General features: G+C 52.0%; 2 protein-coding genes across 2 annotated transcripts in view; both read right to left on the bottom strand.

Moving 5' to 3' along the window:
- Window positions 1-1811, bottom strand: part of EMWEY_00021310 (hypothetical protein, conserved) — a gene marked incomplete at both ends in the record, with an annotated part of 4388 nt that extends 2577 nt beyond the window's left edge. The window contains 7 exons of the mRNA XM_013477856.1: window positions 90-188; window positions 361-521; window positions 633-742; window positions 863-1057; window positions 1153-1366; window positions 1462-1556; window positions 1776-1811. Of these exons, the coding sequence (XP_013333310.1) occupies window positions 90-188; window positions 361-521; window positions 633-742; window positions 863-1057; window positions 1153-1366; window positions 1462-1556; window positions 1776-1811 (910 nt within the window). The remainder of the gene's footprint in view (window positions 1-89; window positions 189-360; window positions 522-632; window positions 743-862; window positions 1058-1152; window positions 1367-1461; window positions 1557-1775) is intronic.
- A 1524-nt stretch (window positions 1812-3335) lies between these two features.
- On the bottom strand, window positions 3336-15808 carry EMWEY_00021300 (hypothetical protein; the record flags this gene model as incomplete). The annotated part of the gene is made up of 16 exons (XM_013477855.1): window positions 3336-4289; window positions 4513-4569; window positions 4859-5252; window positions 5429-5649; window positions 5775-6024; window positions 6183-6277; window positions 6411-7378; window positions 7575-7655; window positions 7785-7987; window positions 8182-8421; window positions 8586-8921; window positions 9168-10267; window positions 10550-10767; window positions 11172-11616; window positions 11761-13563; window positions 13823-15808. The coding sequence occupies 16 exons, from the start codon at window positions 15806-15808 to the stop codon at window positions 3336-3338; spliced, it is 9351 nt and encodes a 3116-aa protein (XP_013333309.1).
- Window positions 15809-16810: the final 1002 nt, after the last annotated feature.

Here is a 16810-nt window from a genome sequence, read left to right as displayed (position 1 = left end):
GGGGGGGGGGGGGGGGGGGGGGGGGGGGGGGGGGGGGATTCCTTGCCTCACCCTTTAGCAGTTTTCTCCTGCTAATGAATATTGTAAACCGTTGCCCTCCATGGGATGGCAGGTTTTCTCGAATTTCCACTGTGTCATCTCTAAGTACGGCAAAAAATTCACAACAGGTGGATAGAAAGATGGCTGCACTGCATGCACCAGCGTTTCATATGCGATATAGGCCACGTGGTCCTCCGATACTCAAAACTAGTGGGCATGCTTGTTTAGCAATGTGTACCTGGGAAAATACAGTATTGTGTACATTCGCCTCTCAACCACGTTTGTGAAGTCGTCATCGAAGAAGGCCCTGAATCTACAGACCTGCGCGCCAAGCTCTGTGGCAGCGAACCGATTTGAGTGCGTAGAAGCCCACTGCTGGAATCAAGCACTTGCTCAGTGTGGGATGCACTCTCACCGGCTCAGGGCTTTCAACGCGTTCGTAAAAGTCATCGATGCATTGCTTGGCTGAGTTTGGTGTTGCTCTGCAAGCGTCCACATCAACCATTCCATAATGCCGCATGTGGGGCACTCGGTTTGGCTTAACCAGTCCAACATGTCAACTAGAAGGGCTCCGCGTTTCGCTGATGTCATACGTTTGTGTGCGGTGCTTGCTTTGCACCCTGTCGCATGAATAACCGATACTGGCTGGGAAGTCTACGGTGCAGTTAGGCGGCTGGTTCATTCCCGAGGCCCTGTACCAGTCCTTCACAAAAACACAGCTCATTGCTTGAGAATATAGCTTACCTAAGCTCAACACCATGGTGATGCGGGAGATTGAATATATTCTATACTAGTAACATGGCACACTCGAAAAAAGCCCCACCCGTGTGAAAGGATCGCATGATGTTATTGCGAATGTCTTCCCGTATGCTGTGAAAGTTTTGCCAACAAGCAGATCTGCCGGTGACACAAGCTTTTCAGGGTCAGCCGCATTGGGAAATCGATGCCTCTTGATTAAGGAGCCACTGTGCATGCCGCTGTTGTCGATATTGGGCTCGACGATTTCCATGGTATCGTCCTATGCGACATACCGCAGAGACGGCGGTATTTTGCGCATTGCAACTGAGTTTAAGAACATAAATAATGGCATTCTGATTATATGCAAATGCCGACCTCCAGGTAATACAAGATTTCGCATGGCCTGCTGCGATAATTTTCCGCCCTTGATTCGTCGACGTGCTCATTGAAGTAGCTAAAAAACCTGAGGACCTTGTGCTCCATTATATCCCATGCTGGGGCGCCCGTTGGTGTAGCAATCTCCTTTTTATACGTGTCTCTGGTAGTGGCAACAGGGAGGGTCGAGCCGTCGCGCCAGGGATCTTTCTCTCTGAATAAAGGGGAACCGGATGAGTTGATAAGATTTGTGTCAGTTGTTCACGAGATGCAACACAATCAGGGATAGATGCTCTTCTGCAGTTTTACCTCTCCAGAGCCACAAAGCGAAAGGCGTCAATGTATCGAGCATCTTCAGGTGCAGCAATGGACTTGCTGTTTAAGCTCATCCTCCCTTGTGCAACCTACCAGTCCCACAGGTAACAAACAAATGCCGCAGACATCGCACGTGTGGCCTTCCTTCAGGAAAACAATCTCTCTATTGACTGGCCGACAGTACCTTCACTCTGTTTTGACAGTCACGTTGCTGTATGGTACCTATACCCAATAGTGAACTCGAGGAAGGCTTCCCAATGGGAACCAATGGGCAATTTCGTTGTCACAGCCGCAGTTACGTTGCCCACCTGGCTGCCACAATCCTGAGACATTTTCTGGAGCATTCTAAGTGATGAAAATATGTCAAATAAGTAGCGGACGCGGATTTACACCGTCAGTCTCCGCTGGACACCTGCAAAACCGTGGAGGAGCGGTGCACAGGTTGCCTTCCAATAAAATGCGGTAATGGACCGATCTCCATACAAACTTCCGCCAGACAAAGCTATTTCTACTCAAGAAGCACATGCATAAATATTTTAAAAATTATTAAGGGGCCCGTACAGAGCTATCTTCGGCGTCAGGAACGTGAACAGTAGCACAAGCCCTAAGTCGATGCGGCGGCACCACGTGTAGTGCACAGGCTCTACAAGGGTTCACACTGCGAAACCTCTAGCGGTATATTCCGAGGAAGGAAATGGCATAAAATAGTATTAGTGATAATTTTGAGCATTTGTTCATGAAGTACGGCAAACATGGTATGAGCTCCACCAGCCCATCCGGTCGTGGGGCTGGCTGGAACGCTGAGGCACTGTCCCAGCTTCACGCGTCTGGTGAGACAGATCTATTTCGGATCTCCTTTTGCATATAAATTTGCAATGGACTTTGTGTGTTGATTTTACAAATATGATTAGGATTATTTTAAGGTTAAGAAAAAGGTTTTTGCGGGCAAAAATTTAGGTGCACCGCGTAGCCTGATCAGAGTATGTACGTAGTCGCAGCCTACATCGAGCTGTACCACAACACGGCTCGTCGAGGAGCCTTTTTCGCCTATGGAAAAACCCGAAAACAGTGAAACAACGTTGGACTTCTGGTTTTGACGTAGGGACGTTTTGCTTTACCTCCCCATTTTGGAGAGACTTGCGTTGCTCTGCTTTTGCGAGCCTCAGTAATGCAGCTCCCGATGGCGACAGCTGAATTGTTGAATCCGTGCTGTCCAAAGACTCTACCTCGCGTAAATCGACTCTTCCATTATTTTCCAACAAGTGAAGAGGGCCAAATGCAACAATTTACACCTCCCACTCTAGACACCTCTCCCCAGGTATCCCTGAGTATGACGTATGTATAACACAATATCGTAGGCACTGCCCCTTTCGTTTCCACTAGACGTCGAACTATGAGTTGTTGAGAGGTGAAGCAGCCTTTTAGATTTGTCTCCATTAAATGCTAGGGGCTCATTGTTGGTGCTGCTACCTCCGGTACCGGATTTCTACATGGATTCTGGACTCATAGCTGTAGTTGCCTCTAGCGCATGCACCCCTTTTGGTTTTGCTTTGCCATAACAGGAGCAACTGTGCACACAAATACCTCCTTATTTCCGGACAGTACACTGAATTACACAAATTTGTGGCGTACGCGCCTTTGAGAGCACACATATCAGTGGCCTTCAGAGCCTATTTCTTTGAAAATAGACTTGCGTTTTAAGAGCGAGGAAAAGAGGCCAAAACTACCTCACAACATGTTGAAACCCCCCAGGTATATGAAATGAAGCATCTGAGTTAGTCCAGCTCATATGACACGTGGGAAAGGAATTAATACGTACTCGAAAAAGAGCATAGGCGGCTGGAGAGCCCGGCTGCTTTGACAGCGTCTCATTGCGGATCAGTTGTGGTAGGCTGGGAGAAGCACAGTGTGTCTGGCTTTCTAGGGCGCCTGCTTAAGCTGCTAGAACCACGCATATGCCTCTCGTGTGAACCAGTTGGAGAAGCTGAGGGAACCGAAGGTCTGGAATTTTTCCACTGGGGTAATCTTGAAGCCGTCATGGGAGTGGAAGGCAATTCCCCGGGATGCCTATCCACATCCCGCATGGAGTTAGAGCGCCCGAAGGAACCGGTGGCCGGACGCTGCGGACCATGCCTCATAATTCGTGTAGTGGATGGGGGTTCTGAGCCTTTACCAGTAGTGGCATCGTAGTTCCTCACAAGCGCTTGAGTACTGCAGGAGCCAGCGGAATCAGCAACAGCATCTCTCTCTGCCGTGACTTCGTTCGCATCATTCGGTAAGCAGCCATTGCCCATACTTCCCACTGCATTAGGAAGCTCGCCGCTCCGCTTTGCTCTCCCGCAGCCAGAAGGCTCTGGCTGAGCGCAGCTGGCAGAATTCATGTGTGGAGCTTCAGATGAATTCAAATGCGGGGGAAGAACGCTGGAACTCTCTTGAGACGGCTGGGGTTCTAGCTTGTAAGATCGACCTACTGACCCGACATCAAGCCAATCTGTTGGAACGCAGTCACGATTTGCAGCTTCAGCCCTCAGTGTTGCAAGCTTGTGGTGAGGGAGAACCGCTGACGTGCCAGCACAGAATCTAAGCATGTGCATGCCGTTGCAAGCTGAATTATCAAGAGCACTTGGGCGAGAAGACACGCTAGAATGATTATGTAGCAGTGTGTGCTGCTGAGCGGGAGATAAAAGGCATTCTCGAACTTTCTGCACAAAGGGGTGAAGCATGAAGTCATCGCTGCTGTCGTAAGGCTGCTGCTTAATCGAATGGCCGCCGGTGCAGAGCCAACGTAAGGCGCTGCCACCAAAGGGGCCCACCTTCTGATCCTGAACAGCCAATAGTAAGAAAAACTGAAATGGGTATGAGGCTGATAATCTTCGCCTTAGCAATGCAGCAGTGTGGGGCCAGGAAATGCAGTGCAACCATCGGGCATCCGTACATGAATATTGTGGTCAAATTGGATTTAAGATAACAAAACTGTGGCTGGCATCGTTGAGGTAACATTGCCAGAGATCCAGAGCATGACATGTACTGCCAAACGTCACTCACTTTCGAAGGATCAATGCCTCCCCGGACAAGGAGAGCGCCAAGTGCTGTCCGTTTTGCCTGATCAACACAAGTATCGGACAGCTGCAGGATATGCTCGGTGGATGGTAGATTCCCGCATGCAGTATTTTCTGCTCATGGATACGAGGTGCGTTGAACCACCGAGGACAAAGGCATCCAAAACGAAAACGCTAAGGAGATATGCCGTGCCGTCAGCCAATTCCAGAGTACTCCACCATCGAGTACCAGTGAAATGCAAGGCGGTCAGTCTTTTAATATACATCCCCGCTGCATATGCTCAACGCTATATGGTGCGTGATTCTACTCGGGTGGAAACGAATTCACGTACCTTAAGAAAAGCCTCTATCAAAGCTGAATTGTTATTGTCGTTTGGGGATGGCGAATCAACTTGCATCGAGCAGTCCTCGGACTGTGCTCTTTCTGCTTCTTCAAGAAACCTCCGGTGGCGTGCCACAACCTGCTGAATATCACAAGCTGTCGCTGCAGCAGCACTCGCTGCACATGAATAGTTGCTCAGTCCTCTGCAGGCCTCTTCTGCTCCTCGAACTTGCGGCACCGAACTATGTAAATCTGCTGCAAGTGAAGATGGCTCGTCCACGTTCATTTGAGCATCATGTTCTTCGTCCGCACCATTGCTGCGCAGCAGTCGCTCCAGCCGTTCACTCCGTTCTGCAGATTCTGTTATTCCTGCTGCCTCCAGATGAACGCCCAGAAGTGCCGGGCTGCAGAACATTGTACAACATAAAACGGATACTTTTTACAGCTTGCTCCACATGCGGTAGCCATTAGAATTATGTTGTTGCGAGTACACTCTGCATCTTTTAGGGAATTGGCTTGATTCAATCTATGCTCATCAGACAGCTACTATGCGTATGGAATACCTTAGGGTTTCCCGTACCACAAAGTTACAAATGAATGCATGAAGAGTTTTGCATGAAGGAGAAACATCCGTCTCTCTCTTTGAAGCGCTATGAGCGACGTTTCGCGACTCTCAAGCCCCTGCTGCAAGCCATTCTCTTCCGTCTGCTTTCGGTTTTGGATGTGCTGGTGGCGCTGCTCTATCAGAAGCTTCGCAGCATGATAGGCACCTTCTAAGCGAGAAAGGGATGTCACAACCGTCTGCATAGTCCAGGGACAGCGCAAAGTCGAGCACAGTGTGCATTCACTCAAGTTTACATATGGTTCACTCAAGCCTATTGTTTCAGAAACCCAATTGACTCCTCGTGCAGCTTTACGACACTTACACTTATGAGGTCTAAGATACTAAGGGCCTCTACAATGTATCGTTCTTCCACTTCGGCGAATTCTACACCTGAAACCCCCTTTCGCTGTTGAAGTTCTGCTGTTGCATGCTTCTCCAGCAGAGGCACCGCCTTCTTATGGATTTTGCTGACGAGCCGCCATAAGGTGACGGAATGCTTCCTCTGAACGCTATCGGAAGCACTGCCCATATTCTGAGCTGCTAATGAAAAGCAGCATTCAGCGATGGACGATCTGCAGTGTCCAAAAACCCCAAAAGCAGTAACGGGCTCTGCAAGCTACATGAACGGATGACCCCTCCTAGCTAGCCCTAGACTACCGGTATATTTCCCGCGCAGGCCATGCCTAGGATGAGCGGGGGTAAGTAAAGCGGAGGGAAGCAGGCAGCTTACAGGACACGGGCATCCCCCTGCAAAATGCTTCTTCCGAGGACTTGATTTAGAAGAAAGGTTACCAAGTAGCGCACGGAGCCAAGACGCGGATCCATCTGAAACGAACGCTCACCCCGCCCATACCACAGCCATCGTCAGATAGAACGCAGCAGCACATCTGTATGCTTAACTGGAATACACAGCTGGGTTGCAATTGGCATGTGAACCTGCCAGGGAGGATGAACTGACAGCGATTGGACTTTTGTAGAGATAATCCTGGTATCTTCCCATGCACAAGAGGAGGCAGCTGCAGCACTGCTGCAACAAGTCCTTGTCTGGCAGTGGCATCAAGCCTCCGTCCCTCAAGTAGGACACCTTCATCCTTTTCTGCTTGTACGAGGCCGAGCTACTTGAGGTTCTGTAAAACTGCATTCGCCAGCGTGTAATGGCCTCTGCAATCAACAAGGCCGAAGCGGCACCTTGAAGACTCAGGCCAGCACCATGCAGCGTTTCATAATGTTGAGGCTCGAAAAAGAATTCAAGCGCCTTGGTGACTCCATCGATCACAAAGTGAGAGCTGAGGGGGTGAGCACTCATCACTGCCTCGCCGACGGGCGTCAGCTGAATGTGCTGCCGGCTGCTCCGACGGGTCAGCGGTTGGTCACCCTCTTGCTGCTGCATGGTGCCGTCCGCTGATTTCCCATGTATTCCATCGACGGCAGCTTGTGATGCAGCAGCTGCCGCTTTTGTTGCAGCCGTGGCTGCCGCGCTGTTTTGGTTGGGAGGAGCCGAAGTCAGCAGGAAAAGTAAACAGTGCGCTCCAAATGCAGCTCGCGGCAATGACCTCAATTTTAGCTCTGCGCACCATGTCTTTAAAGCCGTAAGACAGCAGAGCAATTCAACCGGGATATTGGATGCCTCCTTTGCTTCCAAACTTGTTTGGCTGTGCTTCGAATCGTATTTGAGCACAGAACCTTCCGGTTTTTTCAGCGTCGAGTCAAGATGAACAGAGAAAGCAACACCGGCTGACTTAGTTTTCGCACGCAGCTCTCTTGCGGCTGTTAGCCAGCCCTCCAGAGCGCTAGTTTGTTGCCGCAGTTCTTCTTCTCCCGTCTGCAGCAACGCATCTGCCTCTGCCACTGCTTGTACTAAAGCAGAGGTGGCGGAGTCCACACTTGCAGGCTTGGCGATTGTCGTCTCCACAGCATCAGGAACAACTGGGAACAACAGTCAACAGGCAAAGGCCATGCATGCTACGCGAAGTGTAGCTCATTCACACAATGTAAATACCCTGAGAATTCACTGACGCTGAGAGAAACACGAGTAGGAGCAAAGTATATTTGGCTCCAACGCCCTAGTTCACAGTAATCTTCGTCTAGAGCTGTTCTACATTTTTCACCATTAATCTCGTACCCTCTGTGGCTTGCGACATGCCGAAATTGTTATGGTCGCTGAGGTCGGAGCCTGGGAGTTTTGTGTCAATGGATCCAATATCTGCGGAGGCTTCTTGGGCCAATTCCAAAACGCACGCAGATAAATAGTATCACATTCACACATTACACGTGCATGAAGAAAAGTAAACTTTTACAGACAAGCAAGAAAAGATACATGAGGGAACCTTACCCGCTGCCTGTGATGGTGGACCAGTTGCAGGCGCTTGCCCTATATTGGGCTGATCCGCAGTCTCCTCGCCTGCACTGCTGCAGCCGTCCCCGTGGTGGGCAGTCATGCTTTCGAGCCGCCCTTGAGAAAGTCCGGAAGCGGCTATCTGCTTAGTCGCCTCAACCACTCTAGCCCGGCATTCAGGAGAGAGGGAAGGCAACAAGCTGCAAGCAGAAACCGCAAAACTAGCCCACTAGGCTGCGATCAGACATGATGGGAGCAGCTTTCCATCAATGAATCGTTTGCACGTGTTCACACACATGCAAACGTGTGTGAACACACACACGTTTGCACATGTGTGAACAAATGCGGCGTAAATAAAGGTGATGCACTCGCTGGTGACAACAGTGGCACTTACTGGAGAGTTCCTCCCTTCAATGCTAAATTGCATAGAACGAGGAAATCAAAAGCCAAATTGCGCTGCTCGGTTGAAGCCTTTGAGTCCGTGAACAGGGCGAAGAACCGGGCAGCACACTGCTGAGAAAGAAAGTCACTGAGTGTTTCGTTGTAAGACGTAGCACCCCCCTTAGCCTGCAGCTGAACCTGCACATGCTGTCCCAATGCGCGGGTCATCGCAGCCATCAAGTCTAAAAGTAGTCTGAACACAAAGTGACACATTCCCAGCTCACTCCTTCAGAGGATCGGAGTTGCTGTAAGCGAGCCGGTGTTGGCGCAGAACAGCGGCTGGGACCGACCCTCATTCGAACAGCAGACAACACATTTCCACCTGTATACACGTTAAGCAGAGGCGGATAGACTCACTCCTTGTTCTTGCATCGGATAAGGCTTCTGTGAACTGCAGAAAGAAACCTAGGGCGGTCCTCTACAATCGCTGCTAGCAGCAGTAGGGTCTCGCGCACGAGCTGGCGTGGTTGCTTCGACATCGGTTTTGGTGTCGGTATTCCCCTTGCGTTTGGAGTGGTTGCGCATGCAGAAGCAACATCCAGTAGCTGTTGCAAGATCTGCTGCTGCTCATAGAGAGGTAAAGGTACGCGCAGGCTGTTGTAGGGCTGCATCACCAGTTGCAGCAACTGGAGCAGGACAGAAAGAGACTCCTGGGTTTGGGCATTCCGCGGCTGCTGCAGAACTTCTGCCACGCTGCACACCCACACCCCGCGCAGCAAATTGTTGCACTACTGCATAAATACATCAGCAGTATAGATAGGAATGGTGTGATACTGTACCTAGGCCTCATCTCCGCCGCCAGATTGGCTTGATCAGCTAAACTAAATACTGCCAATCGTCAATTTCAACGGGCTGGAGTAGGCGATGGCTGCTGGCACAAGTTCGGTGCGTCTGTGGCTGGAACAATACAATGAAATATACAGCATCGCGGCAACTTACCAATATGCAATCCACTTTAGAAGTAGGTCCGTAATGCTCTTTTCCCCTTGTAGAGGATGCATGCGAGATTCAGACTGCCCTGCAGTGACGGCTGCATCACATTCGATGCCAAAAAGGGGCTTCCAGGCATCGTATAGTGCCTTGAGTTGCGACAACTGAGGCACTCCTTGTTTGCTGCCTCCTGCTGCTGAAGAACCGTGGGACGGAAACATGAGCAGCAAGATGTTGGACTCAACGCGTCCTCTGAGTTCTTGGTACAGCTCTTCCCGCGGAGAAACGGGTTGTCGCCTAAGAGTGGCAAACCCTGCTCCACTGCTCCTCTGGATCCGCTGAGAGCGCGTCGAGAGAACCACAGGACTGCCATCAGAACAAGGCATGCTTGTTGATACGTCGGGCGCACAAGCTGGCGTCGTAGCCCGAGTGGATTCCTCCGAAACAAGATCCATAGCTTTCGTTTGGTGGTCTTGTTGTAGCGGGGGTTTCCTTGTGCTGGCTCCGCTCGGCGACTGCAAAGTCTTCAAGAGGGGATCCCGCACAGTAGCCTGAGCTCCCTGCCGCGCTTTGATCAGACGCTGCAGGATGTCAGATGAAACTAGGACTTGCTTGAGGGCAGTCTCTGCTGATTGGCCTGGAAGCGACGGCTGCCCCTGCCCGGACAGTCTCTGCTGCATCACTTCAATGATAGCTTCAGGCGGGCAGGCCTCGTGCACAACAAGAGATAGCAGGGCACTGGCCGCAGGAGATCCCGAAGAACTTTCTCCGCGAAGCTGCGGAATTGCCGCATCCAGGAGGTGAGGTACAAGTGAAGAGAGCAACAGCGACTTCTGTGAGGCTTCCACCGGCATGGCAACGCTCAGCAGAGCAAACAGAGCCTCTTTTATCTTGCAGTTCTTATACTGTAATATTACTCCCGATGAACCGATAGAGAAGGCCCGTCGCAGAACGGCCCCAGCAAAGGGCCTGTTAGAGAGAGAAGTGGCTCCTGTCGTGCTGCTGGTGTTGTTGCTGCTGGAAAGGAAGGGGCTCAGTAGCGCCATCGACTCCGCGAGACCCAAAGCAGTCATCCACCTGGCAGTTGCAACGTAAGCTGCTTGCATAACCTGTAAAGTTGACAAGACACCAAGAAGCGACTAAAAAGGCATTAGACGCCCCTTTTGCCGAGACGTAGAGCTGGGTTGCAAAGCGCTTGTCTAACAGCAGCTTCGCAGAATGCTAGCTGAGACAAGCCGTCAAGCAAACAGCAACAGTCTTTTGTTTCCTCGCACAGGCCAAACGCGAACAAGCGCAACTTGAAGATGGCTTCCAAGAACGAATACGTATACAACACGCAGGACAATGCAGGAGAGATATACAGTATCTCTCTCCCTGCTGCAAATGTTTACCTTTTTGTCGGAGTCGCAAAGGCATTCAGCCGCTGCAGGCAGCATCTGTTTGTAGACACGGGCGGGGGGAGGTGAGGATACTGCATTACCAGCGTCTTGGGGAGTGTCGACTCCGAGGCGGTCACAAAAAATAACCAGCGCCAGCAATACGTGCCTTCTCACAGAAGCACTCGAATCCCCTAGACGTTTCCGCAGCAACGATACGAGACCACTCAGCCCTAAGTCGCAGCCAATGAACAGACACAAGCGAAATTTTTCCAACTCAATGACGAGGAGTATGTGATGCGCTTTCGGCAACTGCGTAGCGCGGCATGCGCGCGTAACTGGTTTACGAACAGCATTGGAACACAAGAGAGGTATTGGCTTAGTTCAGTCGTCGTGCACACGAAATCAATTTGACGTTTTCCTAATTTCCTTTGACTAAACATATCCTTACGTCCTTACATATTTACAGGCACTGAACTCTGTGACTCAGTAAACCCGAGCCAACCTGCGTAGGCACTACATTTAAATGACAGGATTCATGCATGCCTTCTAATAGCGCATGCATAGAGAAATAAATGGAACATGCAGACACTCGACAACCCATACAAATGGTTCAGAGGTGCAATCGGGGCCGCACCTTCAGGCTTGATCCTCCCCCCAACCTTGTTTACAAAGATATGCATGAGCTCGTTCAGCCCTTTGACAACTGTCTCTTCGTCGTGGCCTTGTTGGAGACGCTGCAGCAAGTCAGAGCCTATGTATGGCGCCACCGAAACACAAGAATTATCCGTTGACGACGGGCGTTCTGCGCAGGCGACAGAATCAGCTGCTGTCGCAGCAGCGGCAGCGCCTGCTGTCAGTGCAGCGACTGCAAGCTCCCAAGTTGGTGTGGAGTCCTCCGATGTGTGCTGTGCATGTTGCAACTGCGGCTCCCGCTGATGCTGCTGTTGTTGCCGTTGTTGCTTGAGCGCGTGCTTTACCTCGTCGGGCAGCGGGTGGGCAACGAGCATAGCGGACATGGTTTTATCACCAAGCTCCGCATACAACCGCTTCAGCAGGGGGAAGACGACCGAACGTGATCCCTGCTCAGGTATTAACAGAAGCACAGAGTAGCACTGGCAAATGCACCAAACTCTACTTTAGACGGCAACGTGGGTAGAACGCGAGAAACGAGACGGACCAAAAGCCAGGTGGCTTGCCAAGCTGTTGCAATCCCTTTTTCTCACCTTACTGGGTTCCAACATCTGCCGAACAATCATGACCAACTGCTTGGGCGGAGAGAACGCCGGCAGACCCCACAGCTGCAGCAGCTGCTCGAGCAACTGGCATACGCCGTGTACGATGCGGCCTCCCCCAACGCGACCTTCGGCAAGAAGGGCTAGTTGAGCAGCAATTGTAGTTGGGCTGTCTACGCACTTAGACAACAGAAGACCAATGGTCACAATGGGGCTGCCCACCCGCGGATCCCCTAGGCGGTCTCCAAGAGGCTCCAACACCACATTTATGACGGCTTTATCAACAGCAGGAAGTTGCCGGCTTCTTAGGCCTGTCCCCTTGTGTGTGTTCGTTTTCCCCAAATTAGATGCGTCTTTTCCTGCCCCGCCGGCCCCTGCTACGGCTGTCACTGCGGAGACATCTTCGGGAGGCAGCAAACCCCCCAGGATGCCCTGAAGACATGCAATGCATGCATCCTCTAACGCGGCGGTTCGCTCCCTGAAGCCTCTCATCTTGGAACGCAGGTGCAGTAGAACATGAACGGCCGACTTGCGAAGCGTTTCGAGTCGGCAGCAGGAGCTGTTGTTGCTGCTGTTAGTGCTTGTTGGTCTTTCTTCGGTGTCCATTTCGTCTTGCGCATGTCTGCAGAGATTGCAGTCACAAGGCTGACGGAACCAATGCTCAAGGTCTTCGTATGCCTTCTTCCTTTCCAGCCCAGCAGGGACCTCAAGATTCTGCAGGAGGTCGTCAGGCAGCAGTTCTTTTGTCCTTGCCTCCGCTTCGTCTAGACCTGTGGCTGCATGGGGAACCTCCCATTGGCCTCCTGGTGCAGCGGCCGCCCCATGCGCCCCTGCCCCGGGGGGCAACCCCAGTACGGTTCCTGACGAACCAAAGCGCTGGAGAGGTACGCGCGCACTGGCACTGCCTACTGCTCCGCTTCCCTGTCGGCGGAAAGTGCTTTTGGACACTCCAGAGACGCCAGTTCCGCCTGACCGCTCCGAAGCAGATGTACTGGTTTGCACCGCAGCAGCTGCTGCTGCTTGTGTTCCTCCTCCTGCTCCCACTGAGGCGCCAACAGCACCGCGGCTACGCATTCGCGAAAACGGGACGCCTGAGGTAGGACCTCCTTGATTCGGCGGACGGCGGGGAGGGGGCATCACGGGTTGGGCTCCTTTTGGCGCCGAACCAGCAGCCGCAAGTGCCTTTTGTAGCTGCTGTCGTTTTGGTTCGGAGAGCTTCTGCATGGCTTCATCAACTGCAACAGTGCCCTGTGTATGCTTCGCAACAGCAGCAATCAGTGCAACTCCGGCAGCTCTCACTCCGGCGTTCCCGTCTTCCGCTGCTGTCCGGCCTGCTGCAAGGAGCTGCGCAGCAACCTTTTGCAGAGTTGAGGCCCCCCCCGCTTGCTGTTCTGCTGCTTTGGTTATTTCGTCAAGCAGCAACTTCTGGTAGTGCGCGAGCTTCTCTTTAATCGGCAGCAAGTCCCCTACCACAACATCCAAGGGGATGCATGAAAGGTAAGTCCCAATGCATGAGCAGGCAGCTGACTGAACCGGCCTGTTGTTAACTTTCAACTTCGCTAGAGCATCTGGCAGTAGCCCGCGCAGCTGTTGCTGCAGCTGCTGTTGTAGTTGCTGTGAGCCATCTCCACCCAGTGGCTGCAGCAGCAGCTGCACTAGCATCTGCAGCGTTTTTAGGGCGCATGTCACCACTGGGAGAGTGGGCTCAGCTGTAAGCACGCGATGCAGGAGGGGCAATAGTTGCTGATGCAGAAAGGGGTTCTTCTTGTACAAACACACACAGTCCCTCAATGCCTGCAGATAAGAATAATGCACATAGGTAAGCAACCGGATGACTAACGACGTACTTCTCAGGCAACACAGCTAGAACCCAAGAACATAAGGAGTATCGTCAGCAGCGGAAGACTACCAATTCAGCAGAACAAAGTTACACTAGCATGATGAACACGCCTTCTGCAGAAAAAGTCCATAGGTTTGCTGCAGCTTTATCAGTATCATCCTCGGCAGCTAGAGCAGCAGCAAGAGAAGGGAGAACGAGAAAGAGGGGACTGACTGTCTCCAGCTGTTGCCATGCCTGCATCTTGACCTTCCATGGGGGTTCTTCTGCTTCTTTGTCCCCTCGTGCTGCAGGTTGCACCCCGTCGGTGGCCCTCACGATCCAATCCGTCTGCTGCTGACAAACAGTCTTAATCACATCCGTCTCAGTCACGAAACGCGAAGCCAGAGACGCTCCCACGCCGCCCTGTCCGCCTCCGCTGCCCCCCGAATTTTGAGGGCTGGCAGAAGTTTGACCTTCAACAGCCATTCCTGCAATGGCGAGGGACGGAGAGGCAGGCGGCTCCGTTTGAAACTTTTCAAGCAGCTTTTCGACCTCGGTCTGCATTGATTTGCTGCTCTTCAAGCTCTCAAGAACTGATTTTTTGGCTGATGCACCCGCCGTGTCTCCTGCCATAGCACCTGTGAAGTACACTGCAGTGGCGGCAAGGGAGGACAGAGCCCCCCTGACCCGCTTGTCGCTGCAGGCAGCAAACGCACCAATGGACTTCATCAGATTTTGCACTCCTCCAACTGCCATCACAAGTTGCAAGCCAAAGCTTTCCAGCATCTTCAGTAGCAGATCCAGGCTGCTGCCTATTACCCTAAGTCCCTGACCCTTAATAGCTGCTACGTTTCCCTTCTTCTCCGTTAGAAGCGTCTGGCAACTAGCTGTTACGATGTTTACGGTTTCAGTAACACACGCTTCTGAGCCCCTACTAAGCTGTATCAGAACGTCACAGCAGCCAGAGAAGTGCTTCGGATTGGGCAAAATCTGCGATATGATTTGCTTCCCGTGCTGCTGCAGCAGTGGCAGCGCAGCAGCAGCGGGGAAGGCAGCAGCATGAGCTGCTGTTGCACCCTTTGAGGGTGTGCTCCCCACAAGCGCCTGCAGCAGCTCAACTGTCTTGGTTCCCATAAGGGCATTTGTATCCTTAACGATCGAGCCAAAGTGAGGCTTCATCAGTTCCTCCCACAACTTAACCCGCTCCTCACAGCTACCGCAGGCATCTAGACGGCCCACCACTTCGTCACATCCGTGCGCTCTTTGTTTAATTACTTTACTTTGGAGGCGGGCTGCGAGGGGAATTCCCGAAAAGTCTTCTACTTTCAAAGGCCCCAACCCGCCGTCCCCCAGGTCCCCTAATCCATGCAGTGCCTCTCCTTCTGCACAATCACAAGCCCCAGACGATGGCCTCTTTTCTGGGGGGCTCTTTCGTGGCCCCGCTAAAGTTAACACAGCCTCACCATCTTCCCCTTGGTGCCCCGTCGGCGACTTCAGAGTTAGCCGCTGCACATCCAGGCAAGAAGAATCCAGAAGAGCTGTTGATGCTGATAGAGCATCTGGGGTAGCTGCTGCCCCAGCTGTAGCTGTTCCTCCTTGGGGCGTTGTCGGTGTGTTGGTATGGGCTTCAGATGCTCCTTGTGTCGTGAGATGTTCGACGTTCGAACTCAAAGATGTTTCAGTTCCATCGACTTTCATTTGAAGCTTGTCAGCACTCAAAGCATCTTCCCGGGCTGCTGCTGGATGGCTTTGAGCTCCTGCTACCGGGTGGTCCTCGGCTTCTATCCCGCCACGAGCGTTTTGTGTCTGTTGACAGGTGCCTATTGCTTGTCCGTTTGCCATTGCATCATCGAATGACCTCCTGGCGTTTCTCCTTCCGTCTGCGCCTCCGATGCTATCCCCCGCTGATGCTTGCGGTTCCTGGTGGCCTTGAGATGGAGCACCATCCACTTCGACTACTCTGAACCTCGACCCTTCAGAAGAGTCAGCAGACGTGTTCAGGCGACGGCCTAAGAACTCCTGCATCTTTTTAGGGCGAGCCTTGGGGAAGAGGAGGCGACGTTTACGTGGAGGGTCCGTTTCTTGCGCAGCATGAGATTCGGCTGGAGGTTCCTTGGTTGCAGCTGCGGGCATACTATGGAGAGCATCGTGAGATGCATCTGCAGGCGCTGGGGGAGGAATGGGCTCTTGAGGCTGCTGCGGACCGTGCTGCTGCTCCATCTTTTAGAGCCGTTACGGTTTCACATAGGCTGCATGAATGCACCCCCTTTCGTCTCCCTCTTGGAAAGAGGGTCACTTTCGGACAAAGCGGGCTACGGGAAGGAGTTTATTCATTATACACAAAAGAGTAGAGGGCCGCGCGGATGCCATGAATGTGGTAAGGCAGAAGGCACAACTGAGTAAACAGTGGCGCTGGTACGCAGCAGGCCAAATACTGAGATTAGCTGGTGTGTGTTCAGCTTATTCAACAATTCGTTTAGTTTAAAAAAATGAAACCCCCGAATTCCGGATTTTATGGGAAATAATGCATCATGCAGCCCCCCTGTCGGCAGTGGCTTGGAGGGGTTGTTGTACTGAGGGGCTGGTGAGAGTACAGCACAGCACAGCTCTTTTTCACCCCCTCCTGAGAGTGAAGAGCAGCAGATGAACAAAACATTATAATAAGGCGCTTCATAACGCCCACAGCACTGCTTAGTATGTTTCCATTAGGAAGCCCAATGACATGTCGTGTAGAGGGTGTTAACGGGTGGTATGTCGTGCTGGAGGGTCGGCAGCGCGTGGCGTTTCATCTTCAGATTACTGGCTTGTTGCATTGTGACATTATCTAGTTGGTCTCTTTCGTTACATCCTGTAGAATTCGCTCATGTTGGACCCATAAGCGTCACAGCTGCGTGACGAACGCATGCATACTTCCAGCGTCGACTTCTCTGGTCCTTTGAAAAAAAAAAAAGAAACAAGTTTCCTTGCACATGCGAGCACCGTGCAATGCCATTGGAGTATATACGGGCGATTAATCTTCACCAAGGCAAAAACACACATAGAAGAATCCCTTACGCGTCGCCCACTGTTTGCTACTGAAATAGGGCCAGCACAGGTTAGAAATAGCAGGGCGAAAAGTTGCACAGAGGGCTGAAGCAGCCCCCATGAACCAGTGATCTATTCACCCTCTGTTTCGACAAAGGAAAGCCGCTTCCAGCTTCTCACCCTTAAGTGTGCTCACCC

Source organism: Eimeria maxima, genomic scaffold, assembly GCF_000499605.1.
Source record: "Eimeria maxima Weybridge genomic scaffold, Emw_scaff200, whole genome shotgun sequence".
Classification (NCBI taxonomy): Eukaryota; Apicomplexa; class Conoidasida; order Eucoccidiorida; family Eimeriidae; genus Eimeria; species Eimeria maxima.
This window is presented reverse-complemented; position numbering and strand designations above follow the sequence as displayed.